Raw genomic sequence first — 13,216 nt, forward strand, 5'->3', positions numbered from 1 at the left:
ATATTCCATCAGTCTAAATCTTGCCTTTGGTCCTCAGCGTCGCTGGCGGCCATTAGAAAAATTACATAAATTGGCCGCATCACTGAATAAGCCGCAGGGTTGAAAGTTTGGGGAAAAAGTAGCGGCTTATAGTCCGGAATTTACGGTACTTGAAATGCATATCACATTTTTATATATTCTAATGGTTTTTATTTCATTTCCTTAACCTATGATTTGTATGATAAACATAGACATCTAAGATGATCAGACAGATTTCCCCTACATTAGATGATTTGAACTATGAACTGAAATCTAACATTGCAATGTGACATAGTGAGAGTTTGGAATCGCATGACACCGTTTTTTTTACAAGGATTTATAGACGGCGATCCAAAATATACAAATAAATGTGACTTGACTTGACTTGAAAATGAATGTAGCATGGGCATCTTGGCTGGAAAACAGCTGGGGCATTAGCAAGAAGCCTTACCTGGTCCTGGTCAAAGTTAATCACAATCTGAAGGACTAAGCAATATCGAGTATTTTACACATTTTTCTAAGGGTATGTCTAGGCGTTTCCAAAAGTGTCCATTTGGAGACTCCAATAGGACCAGAGACTGGTGACATCATACAGACACGCCTTTGCTTCTCAACAGCCCGCTGGCCCGCCGGTGGGTTAAAGCATCACTCGTATTAACTTTTGGACACATAAGTAGAATAAGAAAATACCCCAAATAAATAATATCATATTCCAGATATTCCTCATAAAACATGTTTATGACATAATGCCGTTAATATTTTGATGTATTTTCTTTCCGCCCACTAATTTACGACACCACGCATGTAAGATTTTTTGCATGTACCGGTAGGTCATGCATCCAAGCGTTAAATAAACACAAAAATAACAAAACTAGCACAGAAAATGCACCTTTCTTTTAAAATTGAAAATCGCATCGAAATTGCAATAATGGTTTGAAAAATAGCAATTGGGTTTTTTCCCAAAATTGTGCAGCCGTAATTGGTCGTTTATTCTGACTGGTTCTCTGAGTTGTGTTAAATTTTACATTTGTATTTTATTTGTAAGAAAATTAATTTTTTTTAAAAAACATTTCTTTACAGGGACCAGCCTGGATCTGAACAGACTGCTCTTTTTCGGTCCAACCGCAAGTTCTGCTGGACCCGAGAAGCTCATTACTTGTACCTTCGTCGCCTCTCCTCACGTAGCTTCTCGGCTATTATGATGGTACGTTAAACACAATGGGGTACAATGCCCATAGAGTGATTCAAAATTAGGCTTGTCTGGTCTTGAAGGGAAATTGTTGAAAATGGCATTCTGGTCAATATAGTGTGTTTAGTTACCGCCAAATTGCAGTACTTTCATCATATTATATTGACTGATAAAAATAGTATTCCTCTGTTCCTTACAGATTTTCTCAATTAATAGCCTCGACGGATGAATATGTACTTAGGGGAATAACTGTATATATGATGTTTGCACGCAATCCAATTAGGGGTAGGGATGCATAACCATAACTTCCTTATGCAATTATGCTGCTTCTGCATTTAACTTTTGACTTGAAGGATGATTTCATTCATGTCACTCACCAAAATCAACAAAGTACCATGCTAGTTTGCTCCTCGCTTCAAAAGTGTGCTCCATTGCTGCGTATGATTCAACTAACACTATATACACGAATGGATACCACTGTGGCATTTTTTTTTCTTTGGGAGCAGAAAATAAAATGCAAATATCCTGGAGAAATCAACTAATTCACTTGAGGCTTCTGTAGCTGGATTTTCTGTCTATCATTCATCTCTGTACAATGAACCTTCGCTACAACACGGCTCACTTTTCAGTGTTCTGCTACATCATTGATTTGCATGGTGCGTTGTGTTCTGCATTCTGATTTGCTAAACAGTTTTGTATGCTTCTCCTCTACCTGCGCGTCAAAAACGGTGGTTTGATGTGTACAGTACGTAAAATACCTTGCCAAATTTACATTGGGTATGTGCGATCTCTCCTTGTTTTTCTAAACTGAAAATACAGATATAGTATGACTGAACTGCCGCCCACAATGCCTTTCTCCTTCTTCATTCAGTTCAGAATCTCTTGTAGTTCGTAGAGTTTGTGAGTTGGCGATACAATACTGTATTATTTGTACTGTATTTTTAGGCTTTGAGTCCAAACCAAGCAGCGATGCTAAAGAAAAAAACTAATCATGTTAACCATGGTAACAAACCTTGGGAACATTAAAAAAAAGAGAATGAAGACGGGTACACCGATCACTACCATCCTAAGTTGCATGGTCTTATCCCGTTGACAATCGGGATTGTCATTGAAACTAAAGACTTAATCAGTGTTCTTGTTTGCCTACGTCCCTGCGCCCTAGACGCATCATTTTTGCTGGGGACGCATAGTGTCAAATCAACGTGCGTCCCCAACTTCTTTGACACAAAATTGTCATTATTATCCGATTACTTTTTTATTTAACAAGGATTTACCACACTCCAAACTTGAGAGAGTGAGAGTAATAATAGGTATGCGTTACCATACAAAGTTTTACCGTGGTGGGGTATTTGAGAATAGACAATAGCAAGGATCGGGTACCTATGGCTCTTTTCATGAGTACATATGGCTCGGAGATAAATTGTACTTGTGAAAATGTCATCAGTAGCGTTAAAAATCTGATAATATAAAGAGAACACTTCCCACTACAGTTTACAGTCCATGTTTCACACCAACGAATCCCGTTTTGGTTGTACGTCGCCAAGGAAGCCTTTATATGGAAGTTCTTTAAATAATGTATGTTCACTGTTGAGACACTTTATGATAACAAAAAAACCATGAGCCTCAACGATCTTAAGTCAATGTGGGAGGGAGACAAGTTTAAAGTCGTACACTTGTTGATATGAAAAACAAGAACAGTGCCAGAGCCTATTTCATTAATTCTATCAAATCATCGTCAAACTGTGAAATAAAATGCACTGAAAATTTTGATTTTGTCTGCAGATAAAGTTTGGCAGTTTTGCTGAAATATGCCTTGCCATACATGCTATGGCTCCCTCTGAAAAAAAAAAAATCTCAATATTTTTCCATTATGGCTTTTGGGTCAAAAAGGTTCCCGGCCTCTGATGTACAGACGCTGCCCTACTTACGAACGAGAAAGGTTCTGGACGATCATTCATAAGTTGAATTTGTTCGTAAGTTGCTTCAGTGCTATATTTTGTATGGAATGTATGTTTAAGGCTTGTATAAGTAGCCTGTATTGTTTTGAAACTGAAAAGTAAACGTTTAATAAAATAACATGCTCTACAACGTTACAAAGCAGGCTGAACAATAAAGCATAGTACTGAAAAGCAAAGCTACATATTAGGTGTTGACATTCAGTTGTCTGTGAAGCCCTTTGAGACTTCCTATAATTAAGGGGGTCACAAATAAACTTGACAATAAAGATAAATAAAGTTAAGTTTAACTTAATTTTGGAAGATTTAGGCGACTTCCTCCTCCGTGGTAAAAAGTGGACGAAAAAAGCGATCCAACCATTTTCTCAACTGCATTAAGTTTTACACCAGCCATATCGAATGGATACACGAGATATTAAACAATAAAAACGTCAAAGTTGTTAGCGCGCTAGAGATACAGTGCAGTGTGTATACACACAAACTAGGAAGTAGAAGCCGGATTTCTTCTTCGGGGTGGATGCTGGGTGACCTCTCACAGTGCCACGCGGCGGGAAGAAGCACTACAGTACTGTCCTCTACTCTGATAAAGGTGCACACAATACAAAATCTTACAACAATGTCCGGATATTTTTCGACATGCCCCAAAAAATTTACCAATGCTCGTAAGTAGGGAGCATCTGTATAGTGTTCTTCAAATTGGTCTGAAAATTGACAAACCCACCTTCTTAGCTGTTCAGATTTAGGAGTAAGGGTTTATGTATTTCCTACACTTATTGTCATAATACATCATATATTAGTTTGTGTTTTTTTGTTCATGTAATTACATAAATAACCAGAGACATGCCTCTTCTGGGCACCTCTTTATCTTAACGAGCTGACTATGGTAATTACTTTTTAGGACAAAGTAGACAATGTTCGTTAGAGTGGATTAATTGTAAAGGCTGCTGCATAGTGAATTGTTGATGGGGAAACACTAACAAGAATGTATTTGTTATGTTTTCCTTGTGTAGCCTTGTGCTGAATACTTAAGTAATGAATCACTAACACATACTGTGTAACAAATGGGTAATTGTGGGGCAGCTACACACAAAATTCCTCCTTCCCCCAACTAGATACGTCTTTGTATCATACATAGTATATTTGCATTTTTCACATAGCTGTTTCCCCAATCCACATATACCATTGTGTTATTTTATTCAATGGCTTTGTTTTTGTCAGGGTTTGTCTGATCCAGGCTGAAAGCTTGGATGATTGTTCTCGTTCTCTTTGATGTTGTGACGTGAGTGACCAAAATCTAAATTTAACTCTGCTCCAAAAGGACACATTTGTTGCGTGGGTGTGTGGGTGTGTACTATACTGTGCCCTATTTTCTGGACCATAAAGGACACCTAAAAACCCTAAATTGGCCAGAAACTTGTAAGTGCGCTTTATAATCCGGTGCACGTTTTATAGCGGAAAATACAGCGGATGTAATTGGAAACACATAGTAAATATTAGGTGATACTGATAACTGGTTGGCAGAACGGCGGTGCAGTGGTTAGGGCGTGTGCCGCACAGTACTGAAGTTGTGAGATTAAACTTTCCTGTGTGGAGTTTTCGGTTTCCTCCCACATTCCAAAAACATGCGTGTCAGGTTAATCGGCCAGTGCAAATGGACCCTAGGTGTGAATGAGCGAGTGAGTTGTCTGTCTCTGTGTGTCTTGCGACTGGCTGGCAAACAGTTCAGGGTGTCCCCTGCCCACTGCTCCAAGATAGCTGAGATGGGCTCCAGCACCCCCGCAACCCTACTGAGGATAAGCGGTGCAGATAATGGATGGATGGATAGTAACTGGTTTGCCATTGTGAAACATAGAGTGGTCTTTAAGCGCACTCTTGTGGTTAACATGTTAAAAAAAGAGAGAAGCGCTGAATGTCGACGGCAGCTCGGCTGCTCACATTCAAACACTAATTGCAAATCCTCTTTTGTTGTTTCTTTGCACAATAATTGTCGGTAAGTATTGTGATTACTTGTATGAAGATTTGAGTTTACAGTACAAGGTGACCTTTTTAAAAAAAAAATGATAATGTAAACGGTAGCTGTTCTGCCTTTGAGAAACATTTAGAATGGTCTTTAAGTGTCATCTTGTGGTTGATATGTTAATTTTTTGTTTCTTAAGTTATTGCTACTGGGGAAACCAAAACATAATGTTAATTTATGTTCTATAAAAATATTTTAATTTAAATGTATTTGTTTTATGCAACCTTTGCTTTTATTTTAGATTTATTTTCATGCTACTGCAGATTCAATTCCATGCACCTTGTAGTCAAGTGGTGCTTGTATATAAAAACTATAAGGGGTGTGAGGTATACGCTTTAAAATCCTGTGCGCCTATAGTGAAGAACATACTACATCAGATTGTATCATTGAAAGAAAACAATAATATTTTGTATTGGTTTCTGAAGAATTATAGAAGGCACAATATACATAAGTGCCCTCGGGTGGTGACTGTGTATGTGGGGGCGTTTTTTTGCTGTATTTACAGTTGTAAATGTTGCTTGTCTGCAAGCCTCACAGCGGGTTACCTTTAAATCAATACAAGTCTTGGACTCGTCCATGTCGGTGCTATTTTACGCCTCCGCACCGTTAAAACTTAAAAAAATATATTATCATTCTAGTCACTTACAACTTTCTTAATCCGTGTGAGTGTTTCGAACTGCAAATCTGCGATTTTTCAATAAACCAATAGAAGTATTTACTAAATAGCTTTGTATTTTTTCAACCTCCCCCAATCGTGACGCACCCCCGTCGCTCGCCTCCATTTGGTATTGTCTGTCCCGAGCCAAGAGTCCCCTGTGCTACTTTTTGCACGGCTCTGAACTTTTTGCGTTGTTTGAGTTATTTTAATCCCAGAATGTGATTTGGGTGGGGCTTTTTCTGGTTTTGTAGACTAAAATTGCTTGGCCTTTGTAGACGTAGAAGTTTGCGGAATCCAGCTGATTCGGGAATCTTGAGCCATTGCTAAGTGCGTGATGCCTGTGAACGGAGGGGGTCTGCTCTCTGTGGGCAGATATGCTACTCAGTATTTCAGTGTAAGTATTACATCGCTCCCTGGTCGTTTGGATGCACTAATTAATATTTATGGGTAAGGATGAGCATGATGCTTAATTATTATTGTAGCATTTTAATACCGTTTGTAATCGGAAGGAAACGCCAAGTCACTCTGGGCGTTGTTGCACCTGCTATGTACCTAAATAATGTACCGTCGATTGCGAGTACAGGGTTTTGTCTACTGTACAGCACTATGTTTTGTCTCCATAAACCGCTAACTTGCTGCCAATCTTCCGCCATTTAGGTTGAATGTAATCGTTGATAATCGCATAAGCATATGTCATGTGATGGTCTGTTAAACACATTAGAGCAATTTGGGTGATCCTTCCTAGTATTTGTCGTTCAGCCCCAATTAAAGGTGACGTGGCAAATTTCCAAACGCGATGGATTAGTTGTTTTAACTAATGTCACGACAGGCATGCCAACCTGCACAAACCTGCTGTCACCAACAAGGGGCAGCCTCGGACAGTACTTTTACGCTGTACTTTTGAAAAGATTGGAATAGTCGATTTATAATGAGTGAAATTTGTGATGTTTGCCGCTCAGTGAGGAATAGCTAGTAACGTGTCTTTGGTTACAGCAAAGGATGTTGATGACTTTGACTTCTGGTAGGGCTGTTTGAAAAGGAATTTTATTCCTCCAGGTCATTCATGTAGGTCATTCCTCCACTGTTCCCTGGAAGTCTGTATCCATTATGATTAGGGATGGTAGATATCCACATTTTTTCAGAACAATACCAATTCCCAAACTTTGAAGTCGTGCCAAGATTATTAATGCATTCAATTCCCCTTCCTTTGGCTGAAAACGAAAGAGGTATACACATATCCCTCTGTTTTCAAGGGTACCGGTGTTATGCCGAGAAATGCATCCCTGCCGAGATTTGCATACCCTAGCTACTATAACCACTTTTACCTCGTTTTATCTCACTTTTCGGGAATGTAATGGCGAACATATAACCAAAACCGCTTCATCTTGCATTTGTTGGGAATGTTAAACAACTTAAACCGTTCCGTCCTTGTATTTGTTGTGAATGTAATCGAACGGTAATGCACACCGTAAACAAATCACTTTTGAGCAGGTATCATGTTTATTTTGCCTTTTTCTATTCAAATCGCTCGTATTGAAACTGTTATGCACTCTACCGTAAAGCTTATTTCATCATAATAAGCTTTACGGTAGAGTGCATAATAGTTCTCAAAAATGATTTAGAAGTGGCGTCGCAGCTTCCCCAAGAGGCAAGCCTACTTCGAGTTGACGTCACTAAAGACTGAGAGTTATATGACTGCAACAAAATAACAATAATAGATCAACAAACAATAACACTGTACACGTATTAGCAGTTGAATGCCTGGTTTTATTATCACTAAACAAGATTAAATTGAACTTGGAAGACATTTGTCAAAAGCACACGCAGCTTCAGGCATGAGAAAAGAGACCCCACTTCAACACGCACGCCCCGTCCCCCCATGCGAAAATCGTAACACTTGGACTTTCGCCACATTAGCATGGAGGTTGAAGCCCCTCCGCCTGTGTGTGTGTATATGCCACAGAGCATCTGGCTGGTTGTGCGCTAGTATTGGGTGTTAGCCTAGCCGTACCAGTAGGCCAGGCCAGTAGCCAGGCTATTCCTTATTCCTTCCGCCGCCGCATAAGTCAATTTCCGGACGCTATAACAATCCATGCAGCACCGCTGGTGGTCGGCATTTCTTTCCATTCTTCTGACTTTCCTTCGAGTCCGATTTAATTGATGAATTATTTTCAATGTAACAAGCCGCTACAAGGTTACAAAACAATATTTTACATGAGTATCTTAGATAAATGGCTTTGTTCTTGCCACTCTTCCATAAAGACCAGATTTATGCGATATAAAACTGATTAATGTCCAATTGAAAGACTTTCCCACCTCAGTTATAGATCTCTGCAGTTTATCCAGTGGTCAAGGGCCCCTGGGGGTCATTGTTGGTCAGACTTCCTCTTGTTCTAGGGAAAGTTTAGAGGAATAGCCAGGTCTTGGTTGATTAGTTGTGGTGTGATATTCCTTCTACTTCAATATGATTTATTTCAGTGTTCTTTAAGATGTTATATGTCAAAGTATCCTTGGGCAAGACACTGAATCCCTAATGTCCCCGATAGCATTATATAGAGCGCCAGCGCTATCGGTTAGTGTGTAAAAGGGAAAAGTGTGAAGCACAATGTAAAGTGCTTTGGGAGGTCTTCATTGACTTGAAAAGCGCTACATGAATGCAGACCATTTACATTTCTGCATCCATATCTAGCTTTAAACCTCTCCACATCTTTATCTGTAATGCCTGCTGTGTTTATTGGTCCTATGTGTTAAGTACCCTGCAGTTCAAAATTAACCCTGAGTTTCTCAAAAAAGAGGATTTGATTACACATCTGCATTTATCATCAGTCATTTAGGAACAATATTATATCATTCAGAGATCTTCACCGAATATCAAGAATGAGTTTGCTACAATCAAATAAACTAATATTGCATCCCCAACTTTTCAGTTTCTCTGTTAAAAAGTATAAAATATCCCACACATTTTATTCCACTTAACAATTGTGTCAAACATTTTGTTAATTCTTCACAAAAAATACATTTTCTATCTTTGTTTGAAGCCTGAAATATGGCGAAAGGTTGTTAAAGTTCAAGGTGGTGCACTACTTTTCAAAGGTGCTGTATACATGGGACCTCGGTTATCGTGGTTAATGGGGACCAAAACCACCCGCGATAAGTGAAAATCCGCGAAGTAGCGGCGCACCTTCAAAAATGCTTTGTTTTTGGGGGGGATTATTTTATTCCATTATTATTATTTTTTAGACCTGCAAAGCTGTGAACCCGCGAACATGGAACCACGAAGTAGCGACGCCCCTTCAAAAATGCTTTAAAAAAAATGAAATATATATATATATATATATATATATATTTTTTTTTTTATTATTATTATTGTTTTTTAGGCCCGCGAAGCTCTGAATCCGCGAACGTCGAAGCGCTAAGTTGCGAGTTCCCACTGTATAACAATTTCCCATCGCGTTAATGTTCTTTCTATAAGCAAATCGGTGAAATACTGAAAAGTAGGAAATATGGCTACACGATTAACCGAAATCTAATTGATATCGCCATGTTACGTACTGTGATTGTTTAATTGTCAGAAACTGTTTTTTTTTTTCAAGAATTTATATATTTTTTTGAGTAGTTGTTATGGTTCTGATTTTAAGAGGGCTATTCAACAAAGCAAACTCACTTGTGTGCGGCTTGCAGCATTTTTGTTTTTGGTCCACTCACTCGTTATTTGGGTTACCTTAAAATTAAGAATAGAAACAGCGGCTTTTTTCCAATGCTTTCAACCCCGCGGGTTCTGCAATGATGCGTCTAATTTATGCATTTTTTTTATAATTGTCTGATGTGGTAATGATGTGGTCTAATGCTCGCAATACACATGCCGGTATCTGTCAATCTACAGTGAACGTTTACTAAATTTAAACCTTTCAGTTGCTTATGCTAAGTAACTCTAATGTCAGAATCCTTAAGAAAAACAAACGACACAACGAAATGTAAGGTAAAAATCTTAACATTACATCCCAACGACAAATGCAGTATGAAATGCAAGATTAAACTATGAGCTTTTTTACACAAAACAAATTTAAAGAGAAATAAAGGATCCTTGGAAAACAAGTGTATGTAATGTATGTATGTGTGTGTGTGTGTATATATATATATATATATATATATATATATAAAATAAACACAGATCTACAATAAAATTAATTGTAAAATACAATAAATTTTAGCTTTTTAAAGCCTGAACTGGTTTAAAGTAAAAAACAAAACAGAATCACTGAAAAATGCAAAACATAACTTATGAATAAATATTTCACAGCAGTGCTATAAATAAAATATAGAATACAAAAGAAAATACAATTTAATTTTTACCAATTTAGATACAGAACCTCCGAACAACACGCCAAAAAACGTAGTAGCAAGACTGCTTTCACTTAGTCCATGTTATGTAAAATAAATGCAAATTTCCAGAGCAACGAGTATTTTTTTGTATTTTTGATTTTTTTTTTTAAATGAATATTTTTCTTTTTAACTAATTATCTTTTTCTACCACTAGAAGGTGCTATATCATATAACTGTCCTTTAAACTTTTGATATATGGCTTCAAACGATGACCCCGCGGGACGTATTTGGCCCCCTCATGTTGTATGTTTGAGTACTCAGAAATTGGATTTTATCTGTAAACGATCTTGACAAGTTTGAAAAACTATCTTCATTGAAAAGGAAACTCAAGGCACATCACCTTTTTTAGAAAAAAAAAAATCAAAATCGTCACCTGTAATATTTAAGCTGCTTTTGATTGCTATACTTGTCAAGGGCTGTGAATGAGTTAACATTTAAATTAGATAATATTCAATACCACATTTTTTTCAGGCAGATACCAACAATAAAATCACCAAATTACAAAATACTGTATTCATTACCACATTTTTCAAGACAGATACTGTAAGCAAAATCTTAAATATTAATTGATACCAATACTATACTGTATAGGGAAACCATTAGTACATAACATTTCCTTGCTATTTAAATAAATAAGTAATAATTACTTAAATCCCAACATATTTCTTCCTAATTTACAATTTATCTATATGCAATTTACCAATTTTTGAATTCAAGATTCCTGATGCCTCATTGACTAGTATAAGGCACCATATACTGGTATCAGCCACCACCTAGAGTACTGATATCTTGAAAAAAGATATTTTGTTGTAACTTAATTGTTACTCGAATGCGTCACAGACATTCACGTTTACATTTATTCGGAATAAACAGCCCAATTTATTAGATAAAGCCTCCACTGGTTTTAAAATAATTTGTACGTGTGTATCCTTCATTTAAAAAAAGGGGTTTCTATGCCTTCATGTTTCAGTATTGTCTACTTGTGATTTATTGTTTCTTGTTTTTTTGTGACGAGAGCTTACGATGTGGTTCAAGGACAGTGTGGCTTTATGCTTACGAGCAAAAAAAAAAAGGATTTCCTATAATGCTTTTTTTTTTTTTTCATCTCGAAGGGTGATCCCGTACTTGGACTCTAACCTCTGCTTCCCTTTCATTGGGGGAAAATTGTTGTGTTATATAATAGACTGAACTCGGGAAACTACTGCATATCCAGCAAGCAGCCAAGCCAACACAATCATATCAAATCATAGAACAAGTTTGTCCGATGGAACCATTTGCCAAGAGCATTCTGGTCTCTTACTAGTATTCACTTAAACTGTCTTGTAGTTTCTTGTTACTGCCTCCAACTGGTATTTCTGTGTGTTTCTTTCCATGGTCTACTGTTTCCACAATGCAATTGCAAAAAGGCAAATGGAATTGTCCTGATTTATAATTTAAGTATTGTCCGTTTTTCTCATATCATGCTTTCACCATAAAAGTTAATCAAAAGTTACATGGTTAACAAAGATAAGTCTGACTTCTAGTGTTGATACATTGACGATTTTGGGTGGCATTTACAAATTTCCGCTTTTAGTTTCGGGATTTTTTGATGGATAGTGGACAATTTACTGTTTACCCTGTTAAAACAATTCATAAAGTACCGAAGCCAAGGAACACCTATTCATTGTTTGTAGCCTGGCCGAGATTGGAGAAGATATTCATAGGCAATCACAAGGCATAGTCATAATGGGTGTCTTCAGTCTGTCGACAGGTTGACCCACGATCGAGCAGTACTTTTAATTCAATATCTCAATTTAGATTTTGCGATTATTTGAAGGCATTTTAACTTGAAAAAAAACAAGTTTTTTTAATTACACTAATATAATAGAATAGAATAAAATATACCTTTATTGTCATTGTTACAAAATGGGTTAACATATTGTGACAATGAAATTGGGCATGACACTCCAGGTTCACACATTCACAGTGAGGTAAAGCCAAGAAGATGAAGGAACAGAGAAGATAAGGTTGTAAAACAAGGAGGATAAGGTTATAGTTATAATTTACACAATATTTACACAAGAAATGTCGGCATCTAGGGTGTTACTTACAGTTTGGTATCGTAATACAGTTTGGTATCGTAAGGGTTTGTGCAATTATACATTTAGTGCAAAAATTGTCATCATAGTTCAAAAAATAGTCAACATATGCATTTGGTGCAAAAAATAGTCATCATAGTGCAAACAAATAGTCAACATTGTGCAAGGTGAGCAGTAAACATAGTGCAGTCAACATGTGCAAGAAACATAGACATGAGTACCATTCTAGTTTGTATGAGGTAGAGGTTTTCAGTTTTTTGTGCAGTGTCTGTTTAGGGTGGTAATGGCTCTGGAGAAGAAATTGTCTCTGAGTTTGTTTGTTTTTGTTATGTGTGACCTGTAGCGCTTGCCAGAAGGCAGCAGGTTGAAGAGGTGGTGGCAGGGGTGAGAAAAGTCCTTGATGTTTTCTGCTCTGCTGAGGTAGCGAGAACAGGCAATGTCCTAATGTACGGTACTAATAATAATTCAGTGGGAGACCTCATTTATACAGCGCTTTTTAAGTGAATAACAATAAGGCACTTCAGCCGGCAGAACAATAATTATTTGTTCCGTTTAAAGATTCTGTGTACCAAGACAATGCTAAGGCAGGCTTGACTTCCAAATATTTGAATGAGTATGGCTCTTTATAGGAGCTACAGAATTGGGATCATATCCGGAAACAATTTTTTTGGCTGCTTCTGTTAGACTTGATTGATTTGCTGTTTCGTGATTGTCAGTGTATACCGGATGGTACCCATAATTGACAAGTTAGCGTTTTTCTGTACAGATTTTCTTGTACGTCTTACACGTATTAAAATGCATAATACACGTACTTTGTACAGCAAAAACGTACAGGTTGACAGGTATGAACCTTTATCAACCTTCCCCTGTTGCTTGAGCACCTGGTAGTCTGAGTTATTCAGCGGTGGTATTAAATAA

General features: G+C 37.4%; 1 protein-coding gene across 8 annotated transcripts in view; it reads left to right on the forward strand.

Annotated features, from left to right (window-relative positions):
• The window catches only part of tjp2a (tight junction protein 2a (zona occludens 2)), a 73,007-nt gene that overhangs the window by 16,771 nt on the left and 43,020 nt on the right, over window positions 1–13,216 (forward strand). For 7 of the 8 annotated variants that reach the window (XM_088319612.1, XM_088319606.1, XM_088319609.1 and 4 more), the window contains exon 2: window positions 1,099–1,222. In XM_088319612.1, coding sequence (XP_088175738.1) covers window positions 1,217–1,222 — 6 coding nt within the window. In that variant the 5' untranslated portion in view covers window positions 1,099–1,216. Of the gene's footprint in view, window positions 1–1,098; window positions 1,223–5,964; window positions 6,232–13,216 lie in introns of those variants that run through there. The other variant, XM_088319611.1, reaches the window with a different exon arrangement.

Source organism: Urocampus carinirostris, chromosome 16 (genome assembly GCF_059441175.1).
Source record: "Urocampus carinirostris isolate Australia breed hairy pipefish chromosome 16, RoL_Ucar_1.0, whole genome shotgun sequence".
Lineage (NCBI taxonomy): Eukaryota > Metazoa > Chordata > Actinopteri > Syngnathiformes > Syngnathidae > Urocampus > Urocampus carinirostris.